The sequence below is a fragment of the Hemitrygon akajei genome, chromosome 19 (assembly GCF_048418815.1).
Source record: "Hemitrygon akajei chromosome 19, sHemAka1.3, whole genome shotgun sequence".
In the NCBI taxonomy this organism is placed as follows: domain Eukaryota; kingdom Metazoa; phylum Chordata; class Chondrichthyes; order Myliobatiformes; family Dasyatidae; genus Hemitrygon; species Hemitrygon akajei.
In genome coordinates, this window is record NC_133142.1 from 62,145,783 (window position 1) to 62,163,497 (window position 17,715).

The 17,715-nt window shown below is 43.3% G+C and overlaps 1 protein-coding gene across 1 annotated transcript in view; it reads left to right on the forward strand.

Annotated features, from left to right (window-relative positions):
• Window positions 1–17,715, forward strand: part of LOC140742090 (FYVE, RhoGEF and PH domain-containing protein 5-like) — a 309,076-nt gene that overhangs the window by 213,962 nt on the left and 77,399 nt on the right. Inside the window, exon 15 of the mRNA XM_073072916.1 lies at window positions 6,879–6,947. Within this exon, the coding sequence (XP_072929017.1) occupies window positions 6,879–6,947 (69 nt within the window). The remainder of the gene's footprint in view (window positions 1–6,878; window positions 6,948–17,715) is intronic.

The window sequence follows — 17,715 nt, forward strand, 5'->3', positions numbered from 1 at the left end:
CCTCCCCCTCCTCCCCCTCCTCCTAACTCCTCCTCCTAACTCCTCCTATTCATTTTCATTTTCTTTATCTTCGTCATTTTCTTTATCTTCATCGTCTTCGTCTTCATCGTCTTCATTTTCTTAATCTTCGTCTTCGTTTTCATCTTCGTCTTTGTCTTCATCTTCATTTTCCTCATTTGTATTTATTGTTTTCATCTTCTTAGTCTTCGTTTTCATCTTGATCATCTTCATTATTGTCTTCATCCATCTTCATTTCCTGCTCCATCTTCTCATCCTTCTCCTCCATCTTCTTTTCAATCTTCTCTTCCTCCATCTTCTCCTCCATGTTTTCCTCCACCTCCCCTACTCCATCTCCTCCTCCTCCATCTCCCCCTCCACATTCTCCTCAATCTTTCCATCCCCTCCATCTCCTCCACCTCCTACCCTTCATCTTCTCCTCCTTATCCTCTTTGATCTTCTCCTCCCCCTCCATCTTCTGCTCCTGCTCCATCTTTTCCTTTATCTCTTTCTCCTCTGCTTCATCTGTTCCTTCTCCTGCTCCTCTTTCATTTTCTCCTGCTCCTCTTTCATTTTCTCCTCCTCCTACTTCATCTTCTCCTCCATTTCCTCCTCTCTTTCATCTCCTCCACCTCCTCATCCTCCTTCAACTCCTCCTCTATCTTCTTTTACTCCTCCATTTTCTCCTACTCTTCATCATCCTTCACCTTCATGTCCTCTTCCATGGTCTCCTTCTCCTCCCCTCCACCTTCTCCTCCGCTCCCCCCCCATCTGCTCCGCTCCCCCCCCCTCTGCTCCTGCTCCCCCTCCCTCTCCTCCTTCTCCATCTTGTCCTGGTCCTCCTCCTCCATCTTTTCCTTCCTGTCCTCCTCCTCCTCTCCTCCCTTATCTTCTCCTTCTCCTTCATGTTGTCTCCTCCATCTTCTCCCTTCTTCTCCTTCATCTGCACCTCCTCATTCTCCTTCTCCTCCTCTTTCATCTTCCCCTCCTCCTCCTCCTTCATCTTGTCCTGGTCCTTCTCCTCCTCCTCCTCCCTCTCCTTCTTCATGTGCACCTCCTCCTCATTCTCCATCTCCTCCCCCTCCTCCTTCATCTTCTTCTCCTTCTCCATCTATTTTCTCCTCCTCCTCCTCCATCTTCTACTCCTACTTCTCATTCTCATCATCTTTTACATCTTCATGTTTTTCATCTTCGTCTTCTTTATCTTCATTTTCGTCTTCTTTGCCTTCATCTTTTTGCTTTCGTTTTCATCTTCATCTTCGTTGTCATCTTCAGCATCATCTTCTCATCCTCCTCCACCTTCTCATCTTCCTCTTTCATCTCCTCCATCTTCTCTTCCATCTTTTCCATCACCTCCCCTCCATCTTCTCCTCCCCACCTTCTCCTTCCTCCTCTCTTACTCCTTCCTCCTCTTTTCCTCCATCTTCTTCTCTTCCTCCACCTTCTCCCCCCTCCACCTTCTCCCCCCTCCACCTTCTCCCCCCTCCACCTTCTCCCCCCTCCATCTTCTCCCCCTCCTTACTGCTCCTCTATCTTTTCCTCCTAACTCCTATTCATCTTCATGTTCTTCATCGTCTTCGTCTTCATCTTTGTTTTCATCTTCATCTTTTTATCTTCATTGTCTGTCTTCATTTTCTTCATCTTCATTTTTGTTTTTTTTTTGGCTTCGTCTTTGTCTTCATCTTCATCTCCTCTGCCTTCATCTTCTCTTTCCTCTTCTCCATTTTCTCTTCCTCCATCATCTCCTCTTCCTCCGCCTTCATCGTCTCCTCCTACTCGTTCATCTCCTCCTCTTTAATCTTCTCATCCTCCTCATCCTTCATCTCCTCCTCTCCTTCATCTCTTCCTTCTCCTCCTCCTCTTTCATCTTCTCCTTCTACTCCTCCTCCTATTCTACAGCTTCATTTTCTTCATCTTCATCATGTTCTTCATCTTCATTCTCTTCATCTTTGTCTTCATCTTCATCATCTCCTCCTCAGTCTTACCCTTCTCATCCTCCTCCCTACCTTCTTCCTCTTCTCTTTCTCCTCCTTCCTCTTCTCTTTCTCCTCCACCTTCTCCCCCTCCACCTTCTCCCCCCTCCACCTTCTCCCCCTCCACCTTCTCCCCCCTCCACCTTCTCCCCCCTCCACCTTCTCCCCCTCCACCTTCTCCCCCCCTCCACCTTCTCCCCCCCTCCACCTTCTCCCCCCTCCATCTTCTCCTCCTAACTCCTCCTGTTCATTTTCATTTTCTTCATCTTCGTCATTTTCTTCATCTTCATCGTCTTCGTCTATATCTTTGTTTTCATCATCTTCGTCTTTGTCTTTTTATCTTCATTGTCTTTGTCTTAATTATCTTCGTCTTCTTCGTCTTCGTCGTCTTTGTCTTCGTCGTCTTTGTCTTCATCGTCTTCACCGGTCTATAATTTCATGGATTACCCCTACTCCCTTTCTTGAACAATGGAATAACATTTGCAACCCTCCATCGTCTGGTACTTCTTCTGTCCCTATTGATGATGCAAAGATCATTGCAAGAGGCTCAACAGTCGCCTCCCTCACTTCCCATGGTAGCCTGCGTTATATCTCATCTGGTCCTGGTGACTTATTTAACAATGCTTTTCAAAAGCTCCAGCACATCCTCTTTCTTAATGTCTATATTCTCAAGCTTTTCAATCATCCCCACAATTGCCAAGGACTTTTTTCCTGGTGAATACTGAAGCAAAGTATTAACCATATACAATATAACAATTACAGAATGGAAGCAGGCCACCTAGTCCCACTCACCCGCTCTCAGCTCATAACCCTCCATTCCTTTCCTGTCCATATACCGAACCAATTTTACTTTAAATGACAATACTGAACCTGCCTCTACCACTTCTACTAGAAGCTCGTTCCACACAGCTACCACTCTCTGAGTAAAGAAATTGTCCCTTGTGTTACCCTTAAACTTTTGCCCCCTAACTCTTAACTCATGTCCTCTTGTTTGAATCTCCCCTATTCTTAATGGAAAAAGCCTATCCATGTCAACTCTATCTATCTCCCTCATAATTTTAAATACCTCTATCAAGTCCCCCCTCAACCTTCTATGCTCCAAAGAATAAAGACCAACTTGTTCAATCTTTCCCTGTAACTTAGGTGCTGAAACCCAGGTAACATTCTAGTAAATCTTCTCTGTACTCTCTCTATTTTGTTGACATCTTTCCTATAATTCGGTGACCAGAACTGTACACAATACTCCAAATTTGGCCTCACCAATGCCTTGTACAATTTTAACATTACATCCCAACTCCTATACTCAATGCTCTGATTTATAAAGGTCAACATACCAAAAGCTTTCTTCACCACCCTATCCACATGAGATTCCACCTTCAGGGAACTATACACTATTATTCCTAGATCACTCTGTTCTACTGCATTCTTCAATGCCCTACCATTTACCATGTATGTCCTATTTGGATTATTCCTACTAAAATGTAGCACCTCACACTTATCAGCATTAAGCTCCATCTGCCATCGTTCAGCCCACTCTTCTAACTGGCCTAAATCTCTCTGCAAGTTTAAAAAGTTTAAAAACCTACTTCATTATCCACAACGCCACCTACCTTAGTATCATCTGCATACTTACTAATCCAATTTACCACCCCATCATCCAGATCATTAATGTATATGACAAACAATATTGGACCCAGTACAGATCCCTGAGGCACACCACTAGTCACCGGCTTCCAACCTGACAAACAGTTATCCACCACTACTCTCTGGCATCTCCCATCCAACCACTGTTGAATCCATTTTACTACTTCAATATTAATACCTAACAATTGAACCTTCCTAACTAACCTTCACTGTGGAACCTTGTCAAAGGCCTTACTGAAGTCCATATAGACAACATCCACTGCTTTACCCTCGTCAACTTCCCTCGTAACCTCTTCAAAAAATTCAATAAGATTTGTCAAACATGACCTTCCACGCACAAATCCGTGTTGACTGTTCCTGATCAGACCCTGTCTATCCAGATAATTGTATATACCATTATATTATATATAATTATAATTATATATCCTTTAAATACCTCTGCTACCTTCTCCAACTCAATGCACACGTTTCCACTAGTGCACCTGATTGGTCCTATTCTCACATGGCATATCCTCTTGCTCTTCACATACTTGTAAAATGCCTTGTGATTTTCCTTAATCCTGCTCACCAAGGCCTTCTCATGGCCTCTTATGGCTCTGCTCATTCCATTCTTAAGTGCCTTCCTATCAACTTTGTAATTTTCTAGAGCTCTAACAGTACCTAGTTTCTTAAACCTTCTGTAAGCCTTTCTTTTCTTCTTAGCTAGATTTTCTATATCCTTTGTACATCATGGTTCTTTTACCCTACCATCCTTTCCGTGGCTCAATGAAACATACCTATGCATGACTCCATGCAAACGTTCTCTGAACATTTGCCATAATTCTGCCGTGCATTTCCCTGAGCGTCTGCTCCCAATTTATGCACCCAAGTTCCTGTCTAATAGCATCATATTTCCCTCTACCCCAATTAAATGTTTTCCCAAAGTATCTGCTCCTATCCCTCTCCAGCACTATGGTAAAGGAGATAGTGTTGTGGTCACTCCCTCCAAAATGCTCTCCTACCGAGAGATCTGACACCTAACCGGGTTCATTTCCCAATACCAGATCAAGTACAGCCTCCCCTCTAGTTAGCTTATCTACATATTGTGGCAGGAAACCTTCAACACACCTAACACACCTAACAAACTCCACCCCATCTAAACCTCTTGTGCTAAAGAGATGCCAGTCAATATTAGTAAAGTTAAAATCTTCCATCACAACAACCCTATTATTATTGCTCTTATCCAGAATCTGCCTCTCTATCTACTCCTCAATATGTCTGTTACTATTGGCGGGAGGTTATTAAAACACCCAGTAGAGTTACTGCCCGTTTTCCTGTTTCTGACTTGCACCCACACTGACTCAGTAGACCATCCCTCTGTGATTTCCTCCTTTTCTACAGCCATGACACTATCTCTAATTAGCAATGCCATGCCCCCACCTCTTTTGCCTCCCTCTCTGTTCTTTTTGAAACATCTGAAGCCTGGCACACTCAGCAGCCATTCCTGCTCCTGAGACATCCAAGTCTCTGTAATGGCCACGACATCATAGTTCCACATATTGATCCACGCTCCAAGTTCATCCGCCTTGTTTATGATACTCCTTGCATTAAAATAGACACATCTCAAACCATCTGCCTATTCTTCCTCACAGACTCCCAACAAGTTGTCTCTACTTGTACTCCAACCTTCCCATCCTGTGACTCTTCACTTCAGTTCCCACCCCCCTGCAAATCTAGTTTAAGCCCTTCCCAATAGCATTAGCAAAACCTCCCTGCCAGGATATTGGTCCCCCTCGGATTCAAGTGCAACCCGTCCTTTCTCTACAGGTCACGCCTGCCGCAGAAAAGGTCCCAATGATCCAAAACTCTGAAACCCTGCCCCCGCTCCAATCCTACAGCCAGACATTTATCCTCCACCTCATTCTATTCCCATACTCACTGTTGCATGGCACAGGCAGCAATCCCAAGATTACCATAAGACCATAAGACAAAGGAGCAGAAGTCGGCCATTCAGCCCATTTCATCATGAGCTGATCCAATCTCCCCTTTAGTCCCATTCCCCCGCCTTCTCACCATAACCTTTGATGCCCTGACTACTCGGATACCTATCAATCTCTGCCTTAAATACACCCAATGACTTAGCCTCCACTGTCGCCCGTGGCAACAAATTCCATAGATTCACCACCCTCTGGCTAAAAGAATTTTTTCACATCTCTGTTCTGAATGGGTGCCCTGCAATCCTCAAGTCATGTCCTCTCGTACTAGACTCCCCCACCATGGGAAACAACTTTGCCACATCCACTCTGTCCATGCCTTTCAACATTCGTAATGTTTCTATGAGGTCCCCCCTCATTCTTCTAAACTGCAAGGAGTACAGTCCAAGAGCAGTCAAACATTTCTCATATGTTAACCCTCTCATTCCCGGAATCATTCTAGTGAATCTTCTCTGAACCCTCTCCAATGCCAGCACATCGTTTCTTATATAAGGAGCCCAAAACTGCACACAGTATTCCAAGTGAGGTCTTACCAGTGCCTTATAGAGCCTCAACATCACATCCTTGCTCCTATACTCTATTCCTCTAGAAATGAATGCCAACATTGCATTCGCTTTCTTCACCACCGACTCAACCTGGAGGTTAACCTTAAGGGTATCCTGCACGAGGACTCCAAAGTCCTGTTGCATCTCAGAACTTTGAATTCTCTCACCATTTAAATAATAGTCTGCCTGTTGTATTTCTTCTACCAAAGTGCATGACCGTACATTTTCTGATATTGTAATTCATTTGCCACTTCTTTGCCTATTCCCCCAATCTATCCAAGTTTCTCTGCAGACTCTCTGTTTCCTCAGCACTACCGGCCCCTCCACCTATCTTTGTATCATCAGTAAACTTAGCCACAAAGCCATCTATAATCATAATCCAAATCGTTAATATACAAAATAAAAAGAAGCGGTCCCAACACAGACCCCTGTGAAACACCACTGGTAACTGGCAGCCAACCAGAATGGGATCCCTTTATTTCCACTCTCTGTTTCCTGCCAATCAACCAACGTTCTATCCACGTATGTAACTTTCCCGTAATTCCACGGGCTCTTATCTTGTTTAGCAGCCTCATGTGCGGCACCTTGTCAAAGGCCTTCTGAAAATCCAAATACACAACATCCACTGCATCTCCCTTGTCTAGCCTACTTGTAATTTCCTCAAAAAATTGCACTAGGTTTGTCAGGCAGGATTTTCCTTTAAGGAAACCATGCTGAGTTCTGCCTATCTTGTCATATGCCTCCAGGTACTCCGTAACCTCATCCTTGACAATCGACTACCAACAACTTCCCAACCACCGATGTCAAGCTAACAGGTCTATAATTTCCTTTTTGCTTCCTTGCCCCCTTCTTAAATAGCGGAGTGACATTTGCAATCTTCCAGTCCTCCGGAACCAGGCCAGAATCTATCAACTTTTGAAAGATCATTGCTAATGCCTCTGCAATCTCCACGGCTACTTCCTTGAGAACACGAGGGTGCATTCCATCTGGTCCAGGAGATTTATCTACCCTTAGACTATTCAGCTTCCTGAGTACTTTCTCTGTCGTAATTGTGACTGCGCATATTTCTCTTCCTTGACACCCTTGAATGTCCGGTATATTGCTGATGTCTTCCTCAGTGAAGACTGATGCAAAATACTCGTTCAGTTCCTCTGCCATCTCCTTATCTCCCATTATAATTTCTCCAGCATCATTTTCTATTGGTCCTATATCTACTCTTAGCTGTCTACTGCACACAGTATTCCAAGTGAGGTCTTATCAGTGCCTTATAGAGCCTGTATATCTACTCTTTATATCAGGGATGTCAAACTCATTTTAAGTCACGGGCCGGATTGAGCAAAATGCAGCTTCATGCGGGCCGGATCAGTCGGACGCGTGCGAACGCAGCTTTCGTTGCCTCCGTTTTTTCAGCCTGCTCTCATGTGTCTCAGTCTCTGCTATAACTACAAAGTGTTTCACTTTACAAATTCCGTTTCTTATGAAGAAGACTGCCGAGCAAGACTGCCGAATAAACACTAAAAACCCTGAAAACCTGGTACCTGAATAAACTCAGCATTAGCCATATCATGCGCCATAGGCGCTTCGATTACTGGGGCCAGCTTTAATAGTAATTAGATATTATCTCGCGGGCCAAAGATAATTCCACCGCGGGCCGGATTTGGCCAGCGGGCCTTGAGTTTGACATATATGCTTTATATACTTAAAAAAGCTTTTAGTATCCTCTTTGATATTATTTGCTAGCTTCCTTTCATAGTTCATCTTTTCCCTCATAATGACCTTCCCAATCCTCTGTCTTCCCACTAATTTTTGCTTCCTTGTATGCCCTCTGCTTTGCTTTTACTTTGGCTTTGACTTCTCTTGTCAGCCAAGGTTGCATCCTTTTTCCTTTCGAAAATTTCTTCTTCTTTGGAATATATCTGTCTTGCACCTTCCTCACTTCTCGCATAAACTTCAGCCACTGCTGCTCTGCCGTCCTTCCCGCTAGTGTCCCTTTCCAGTCAACCTTGGCCAGTTCCTCTCTCATGCCACTGTAATTTCCTTTACTCTACTGAAATACCGACAAATCGGATTTCGGCTTCTCTTTCTCAAATTTCACAGTGAACTCAATCATGTTGTGATCACTGCCTCCTAAAGATTCCTCCACTTCCATCTCTCTAGTCACCTCTGGTTCATTACACAATACCCAATCCAGTACAGCCGATCCCCTAGTGGGCTCAACAACAAACTGTTCTAAAAAGCCATCTCGTAGACATTCTACAAATTCCCTCTCTTGAGATCCAGTGCCGACCTGATTTTCCCAATCCACTCGCATGTTAAAATCCCCTACAATTATCATAACACTGCACTTCTTGCAAGCCTTTTCTATTTCCTGTTGTAATTTGTAGTCCACCACCCTTGAGGTCCTGCTTCTCAGCTTCCTTCCTAACTCCCTTTATTCTGCTTTTAGGACATCCACCCTTTTTCTGCCTATGTTATTGTTACCAATATGTATCATGACCTCTGGTGCTCACCCTCCCATTTCAGGATATTGTGGAGGTGTTCAGAAATATCACGAACCCTGGCACCTAGGAGACACACTACCATCCTCGTTTCTTTTTCGCGTCCACAGAATCACCCATCTGTTCTCCTAACTATAGAGATCCCTATTACCACTGCCATCCTTGTCCGTTCCCCAAATGTAGTCTGTAAAGCAGACTGTCCCCAAAACCTCTCCATTAACTGTCTCAGGTCTATAAAAGTGAGGCAAAGCAGTCGTGAGTATATGGACCCTGTACAAATTACAGAAGAGGAGGTGTGTGCTGTCTAGAGGCAAATTGGAGTGGATACATCCCCAGAACCTGACAAGGTATCCCTCAGACTGTGTGAAAGACTCATGTAGAAATTGCAGGGGCCCTAGCAGAGATATTTAACACATTTTTAACCACTCATGAGATTCCAGAACATTGGAATGTTGTTCCGCTGTTTAAGAAAGGCTCTAAGAATAAGCCAAGAAGTTATAGGCCAGTGAACTTGACATCAGTAATTGGAAAATTATTGGAAGGTATTCTTAGGGACTGGTTATGGCTTTGTGCATGGTAAGTTGTGTCTAACTGGTCTTATAGAGTTTTTAAGGATGTTACCAGAAAATTTGATGAAGGCAAGGTAGTTGATGTTGCCTACAATGAATTTAGCAAGGTATTTGACAAGATCCTGCATGAGAGGTTGATCATGAAGGTTCACTTGCTTGCCATTCAAGATGAGGTAGTAAATTAGATTAGACATGGGTTTCGTGGGAGAACCCAGACAGTGGTTATAGATGATTGTCTCTCTGACTGGAGGTTTCTGACTGGTGGGTTCAGTGCTGAATCCATTGTTTGTCATCTACATTAAAGCTTGCAGGCAGGATCTGGACCAGCTGGAAAAACAGGCTGAAAAATGTCAGATGTAATTCAATACAGATAAGTATGAAGTGTTACACTTTGGAAGGACCACCCATTGGAGCAAGTGGCAGGGCATTAACGAGTGCAGTAGGACAGAAGGATCTGGGAATACAGATCCATAATTCATTGAAATTGGCATCAAGGGAAGATAGGGTTGTAAGGAAAGCTCTTGGCACATTGGCCTTCATAAATCAATTTATTCAGTACAGAAGTTAGGATGCGATGTTGAAGGTGTATAAGATGCTGGTGAGGCTTAATTTGGAGTATTGTGAGCAGTTTTAGTCAACTAACTACAAGAAAGATGCAAATAAGATTGAAAGAGTGCAGAGAGTTATAGGGAATAGTTTAATAGAGTAGTACTCTATTCCCTAGAACACTGAAGATTGAGGGGAGATTTGATAGAGGTACACAAAGTTATGAGGGGCATAGATAGGGTAAATGCAAACAGCCTTTTTCCACTGAGGTTGGTGCGAAAAGTACTAGAGGTCATGGGTTAAGGGTGAAAGGTAAAATATTGAGGGGGAACATGAGGGGAAGCTTTTTCACTCAGAGGGTGGTATGAGTGTGATGCAGGTTCAATTTCAACATTTAAGAGAAATTTGGATAGATACACTGAAAGGAGTGAAATGGAGGGCTATAGCCCAAGTGCAGGTTAATATGAGTATGTCAATTAATGGTTTAGCATGGACTAGATGAGCCAAAGAACCTGTTTCTGTGCTGTAGTGTTCTATGGCACTATGTCTTTCTCCACGGTAAAACACAAAATTACCTTTGAGGATCCCAGCCATCTCCAATGGCTCCATTCAAATATGTACTTTGGTCTTTGTTCTCTCTCATTACATTGTTCCCCTTAATACAATTTACAATTATAAAATCTCTTTGGATTCTGCTTAATCATCTGTCAAAGCTTATGCCCCCTTTGTGTACTCTGATTTCCTTTTTAATTATACTACAACATCTCTAGGATTCCTCCTGGGATTCTCTTGATCCCAGCTGCCTGTACTTGCCCACTTCTTCATCCTGACTGAAGCCTTAATAGCTCTGCTTACGCATCAGCCTTGTTCTTCACTCTAACAGGAATATGCAGACTTTGAATACTAGATATCTCACTTTTAACAGTTTTCCACTTTGCTTATGAACAATGTAATCCAATCCAACTTTAGGATAGAGATAAGGAGGAATTTCTTTAGCCAGAAGATGGTGAATCTGCGGAATTCATTGCCACATACGCATGTGGAGACCAAGTCATTGGGTATATTTAAAGTGGATGTTGATAGGTTCTTGATTAGTAAGGGCATCAAATGTTCAGTATCAGAACCAGGTTTAACATTACTGGCATATGCAGTGAAATTTGTCTTGCGGCAGACATATATTGCAATGCATAATAATAAAAACATAAATTACATTAAGAAATACATATAATTAAATTAAGTTGTTCAAAAAGAACAAAAAGAGGAAAAAAATAGTCAGGAAGTGTATATGCGTTCATTGCCCCATCAGAAATCTGATGGCAGAGGGGAAGAAGCTGTTTCTGAAGCATTGAGTGTGTGTCATCAGGGTCCTGTACCTCCTGCTTGATGGTAGCAGTAAGAAAAGGGCAAGTCCTGGGTGATGAGGATCTTTAATGATGGATGCTGTCTTTTGAGGCATCACCTTTTGAAGGCATCCTCGATGCTGAGAAGGCTGGTGTCCACGATGGAGATAGCTGAATTGCAAATTTCTGCACTTTTTCCAATCCTATGCAGTGGTCCTTACATACCAGATGGGAATGTAACCAGTTACAATACTCTCCATGGCATATCTGTAGAAATTTGTAAGAGTCTTTGGTGACATACCAAGTCTCCTCAAACTCCAAGTGAAGCATAGCCTCTATTGTGCCTTCTTTGCATCACATGTTGGGCTCACAACAGTTCTTCAGAGACATTGATACTCAGTAACTTGGTGTCCTTTTTCACTCCTCTTCCCTTGATGAAGACCTCTTGACTTTCCCTTCCTGAAGTCCACAATCAATTTCTTGGTCTTACTGATGTTGAGTGCAAAGTTATCACTCAACCAGCTGATTATTCTCACTCCTGAACAGTTCCACACCACTGTCTGAAATTCTGCCAACAATAGTTCTGTCATCAACAAATTGAGAGTAGAGCAGTGGACTAAACACATTATTGAGTGTTGAACGTCAGCAAAGATATGTTATTTCCAATCCACTTTGTTTGTAGTTTCCCGTGAGGAAGACAAGGATCCACTTTCAGAGGGAGAAGGCAGGGGAATGGGATTGAGTGGGATAATAAATCAGCCACGCTTTAATTGTGCAACAGACTCGATGGGCCAAATGTCTAGTTCTGCTTTTATATCTTATAGTCTTTTATGGTCCAGCTAACTTCAAAGATTCAAGGCACATTTATTATTAAGGAATGTATAAATTATACATCTTGAGATTTGTCTGCTTACAGGCAGCCAGGAAGCAAGAAACCCTAATAACCCAATTTATAAAAAACGAAAGACCCAAAACTACCGTGCAGAGAAAGAGAGAGAGAAAAAAAACACAAATTATGCAAATCTCGGTCCCAGTTCATCACACCAGCAGGGCAAAAATGTACGGTAGCCAGATCATTTCATAACCTTGGAGCTGCAGAGAAAGTATGAACATTCAGGGGAGAGCAAGAGAAATCAGCCCAACTCTCAATTCCATTCCCAACTTCTGCAAGTTGTGGTTTAATGGCATCAAAATTTGCCTTGATCCAATTTCAAACATTAACCAGTGGACCAGGACTCATTTCTTCACTAATTTAAAACAAGTAGAACTGCTCCACCCTGCCCTCAAATGTACTTGGTTCATCTCTGACTCTTCTCTCCCCTTGCTCAATTCCTTTGTCTCCATCTCTGATACATCTGTCTAATGATATATTTTTATATACCTACTGTTTCTCATTATCTTGACTGTACCTCTGCCCACCCTGTTGCTTGTAAAAAAAACAGTATAACCTTTTCTTAGTTCCTACCTCTACTGCATCTGTTCTCAGGATGAGGCTTTCCATTCCAGAACTTCTAAGATGTCCTCCTCCTTCAAAGAACATGGTTTTCTTTCCACCACTATAGATGCCGTCACCCACATCTCCTCCATTTCCCTCACATCTGTCCTTGCTGTCTCATTCTCTTGCCCACTACCATAATAGGGAGATTCAGTTCACTTTGTCTTTACCCATTAGCCTCTATATCCAGCACATCATTCTCCATAACCTCAGCCATCTAAAATGAGACCCTACTAATAAGCACATCTTTCGCTTCCCATCCCCCACACTTTACATAGGGATCTTTCTTTACACAACTCCCGTGTCCACTTGATCTTCCCTATTGATCTGCCTCCGGACACTTATGGACACCTCCACCCTCATTACCATTCAGGCCCCCAAGCAGTCCTTCTAGGTGAGGTGACACTTCACCAGCAAATCTGTCAGGGTCATCTACTGTAACCGGTACTCCCAGTTTGGCTTCCACTATGATGATGAGAGCTGATGTAGAGTGGGAGACGACTTCATTGAGCACCTTTACTCCATCTGCCACTGAAGGCATGGTTTCCCAGTGGCTACCTATTTCAATTTGACTTCCCATTGCCATTTGGACCTGTCAGTCCATGGCTTCCTTCACAGTTATGGCGAGACCACACTCAGGCTGGAGTAGTACACCCCATATTCCATCTGGGTAGCCTCCGACCTAATGGCAAAAACATCAATTTCACTAACTTTTGTAATTTCTCTCCCCACCCCTTCTCTTTTTTTCTATTCTCTATTCTGGTTCTCCTCTCACCCCTTCTATTCTCCTCACCTGTCCATCACCTCCTCCCCTTTCTTCCTTGGTTCACTGTCTTCTCCTATCTGTTTCCATCTTTGGCCTTTTACCCCTTCCACCTATCACTTCCCAGTTTCTTACTTCATCCCACCTTCCCCCTCTCCTGGTCTCACCCATCACATATCAATTTGTACTCCACCCCTTTCCCCACCTTCTCGTTCAGACTTCTGCTGCCTTCCTTTCCAATCCTGATTAAGGGTCTTAAGCATTTATTCCTGTCCACAGATGCGGCCTGACTTAGAGTTGTTCCACCATTTGTGTGTGTTCCTCAAGATTTACAACATCTGCAGAATCTCTTGTCCCAAAGCACCTTTTCCAAAGAATAGGTCAACCTTTGTCCTCTCCCTCATAGGGCCTTTGATATTTTGCGCAAGGGAACTTTCCTGAACACTAACACATTCTACCCTTTCTAAGCCTTAGCACCGTGTCTATTTTGGTGAAGTTAAAATACCCTACTATGATAATCCTATTATTCTTGCAACTTTCTGCAAACTCCCTGCATTTTATTGTTCTAATTCCCATTGGCTGTTAGGTGGCCTATGTTACAATCCCAACAACGTGATCACCTCCTTCTTATTTCTCAGCTCCACCCATAAAGTGTTACTAGATGATCTTCCAGTAATTTCATCTCTGACTACTGCTGTGATGTTCTCTTTAATCAGAAATGCACTCCCACTCCTCTATCCTCCCCAAATCACCTGTACTCTAGAATATTCAAATGTCATTCCTGTCTTAGCAATATTTCTGTAATCCCCATCCATGCCCTGAGTCCATATGCCTTCCCTGTCAGGCTTCTTGCACTGAAATAAATACAGCTTAATCCAACTCTTTCTTTGTTCCCTGCCATGCTGCTGCTGCCTGTCTTGATGACTAACTGCATTGTCATTGAATTCTATCTCAACCTGCAGCCTCCCATTTGTCTCACTTCTGCTTTGGATTCTACTCCCTTGCAACCCAATTTAAACCCTCTATGGTAGCACCAGGAAATATCCCTGCTGGGATATTGGGGCCTCTTGAATTCAGCTGAAAACTGTCCCGCTTGTACAGATCACCTCTACTGTAGAAGGGATCCCAACTGGTCACAGATCTGAAATCCTGCCCACTGCAACAACACTTCAACCACACATTTATCTGCCATACCTTCCTGTTGTTACCCTCACTAGCGTGTAGCACTAGAAATAATCCAGAGATTATTACCTCTGAGGCCCTACTTTCTGTATTGTCTGAAGGACATCATTCCTTTCCCTACCCAATGCACGCAATAACTTCTGACTGTTCCTCTTCCCCCACTGGAAATGTTTTGCAGTCACTGAGACAACCTGACCCTGGCACTATGGAGGAAACAAACCATCCTAATCCCTTTTGTGGCCACTGAATCTCCTGCCTAATTCTTTAATTATTAAGTTTCCTATTACTATGGTCCTATCAGCTTTTACCGCTCCAATTGAGGCCGAAAGACAGGCCTGCTGCCACAAATCAGGGTGCATAATGTCTCATCCCTCTCCCCAATCCTCTCCCAAGAGGTATCCAAATATATTGCTTTAGGACTTGTGCTCCATAAGATTAGGAGCAGAATCAGGCTATTTGGCCCATTGTATCTACTCAGCCATTCCATCATGGCTGATTTATTATTCTTTGTCAACCTCCTGATCATGGCTTTCCCCATAATCTTTGATACCCTTACAAATCAGGAACCTATTAACTACTGTTTTAAATATATCTAATCATTTGGCCCCACAGCCATCTCTGGTAAAGAATCCACCACACTCTGACTAAAGAAATACTGTTCTGAAGGGATATACATGTATTCTGAGGCAGAACCTTCTGAACCTAGACTCTCCCACTGGTGAAACCATCCTTTACATGTCAACTCAATCCAGTTCTTTCAATATTCAGTAAGTTTCATTGAGAGCCCCCTCATTCTTTTGAACTCCAGTAAGTCTAGGCTCAGAGACAGCAAACGCTCCATATGCATTAACCCTTTCACCACAAGAATCTTTATTGTAGGCTTCCTGTAGAACCTCTCCAACACCTGCACATTGTTCCTTAGATATGGGGCTCAAAATTGTTCACAATTCTCCAAATATGATCTGACCAATACCTTATAAAGCCTTAACATTGTGTCTTTGCTTTTATATTCTAGTCCTCTCAGGGGTATATTTTAATGGTCTGCTTGCTCCCTCTACTTTTCCCATTTGTTTCTCAACTATCTGCTACCTGTGTCTTAGTAGGTGTTACTACCTCACTATAACTTTTATGATGTTCTCAGCATCCCAGATAACCCCAAGTATGTCCAGCTCTAGCTCTAATTCTTTCACTCAGTTGGAATATGGCCAATAACTTATGTATGGCCACACTCAGAAATGGTTGCTGCAAAATGACTGTTCCCTGAATGTTTGCCTCTTAATTGCTGGCTCTGGCTCCAACATTCACTGAGCGTTTGGTGAGCCTTCTATACCTTTGTGATTAAGTGCTCAACTAGACAATAATTAAATCTTGTGACAACACCTGCTCCCACCACAACCACAGGCTTCATATTCCAGATTCCAACCACACCCTGGGTTAAAAAAAAAAATTGAGAATTTCTCACTTTGAAATAATAAACCCACACCTCTGGTTATTTAAACCTTTGCCATTAGGAAAAGTTTATTACTACCTATTCTATTTATGTCCTTTAAGATTTCATGCACCTCTATCAAGTTTCCTACTCAGCTGTGTCTGTACCAGAGAAAACAGAAGCAGGTACCAATAACGGATGGGAAGAGTGATGAGGTTCTGCAAAGTGAGTTCAGGAAGTTAGGTGCTAAGTTAAAGGGCAGAACCTCCAGAGTTGTCATCCCAGGATTGCTACCTGTGCCACCTGCAAGCGAGACCAGAAATAGGAAGATTATACAGTTTAACACGTGGCTAAAGAGTTGGTATAAGAGGGACCCTGGCATTGGTCTCTTTTCCAGAGAAGGTAGGACCTGTTCAGAAGGGATAGGTTACACCTGAATTGGAGAGGACTAATTCTGCACAGTGGAGTTTAAGCTACAGTTTCAGGGGATGGCAACCAGAGTGCCAGAACAGTTAGTGGAGAGGCTGTGAAGACGGATTTTGGTAAGACCTCAGACTAAGTCGGGAATTATAAGGTTGAGCATGGTGCAACTAGTTTCCTGAGCTATGAATATTTCAATGCAAGAGATATTGTACGAAAGGTAGAAGAGCTCAGGACAGGGATCAACACCTATAATTATGATATTGTAGCCATTAGCGAGACTTCATTGTAAGAGGGGCAGGACTGGCAACTCAATGTTCCGGTATTCCAAAGAAGGAGAGATGGTGTTACTAATCATGGAAAATGTCACAATAGTGCTCCGTCAGGACAGGCTGGAGAACTCATCTAGTGAGGCGTTCTGGGTGGAAATGAAAAATACAAAAGGTATGACCACGTTAATAGGAGTATATTCCACACCACCCAACATTCTACAGGATTTAGAGGAACAAATTTGTTGAGAGACCACAGACTGTAAAAGTTTAAAGGGAACATTAGGTGAGGCTTCTTCACACAGAGAGTGGTGGGAGTGTGGAATGAGCTGCCACATGAAGTGGTAAATGCGGGCTCACTTTTAACATTTAAGAAAAACTTGGACAGGTACATGGATAAGAGGTGTATGGAGGGATATGGTCCAGGTGCAGGTCAGTGGGACTAGGCAGCAAAGTGGTTCGGCACAGCCAAGAAGGGCCAAAAGGCCTGTTTCTGTGCTGTAATGTTCTATGGTTCTATGATTGTACTGTTGGTGGGGAGGTGGGGGGTAGCCTATCTGGGGGAAGCAACAGTGGCTGCATCTCTGGCACAGAGTCTGGCCCTGTGGCTCAGAAGAATAGGGAAAGGAAGAGGATGGCAGCAGTAATAGGGGACTCTATAGTTAGGGAGGGGTCATACAGGCGATTCTGTGGATGCAGGAAAGAAATGTGGATGGTAGTTTGCCTCTCAGGTGCCAGGGTCCAGAATATTTCTGATTGCGTCCACGATATCCTGAAGTGGGAAGGTGAACAGCCAGAGGTCGTGGTACATATTGGTACCAACGACATAGATAGGAAAAGGGAGGAGGTCCTGAAAAAAGACTACAGGGAGTTAGGAAGGAAATTGAGAAGCAGGACCTCAAAGGTAGTAATCTCAGGATTACTACTTGTGCCACACGACAGTGAGTATAGGAATAGAGTGAGGTGGAGAATAAATGCATAGCTGAGAGACTGGAGCAGTGGTCAGGGATTCAGATTTCTGGATCATTGGGACCTCTTTTGGGGCAGGCGTGACCTGTACAAAAAGGATGGG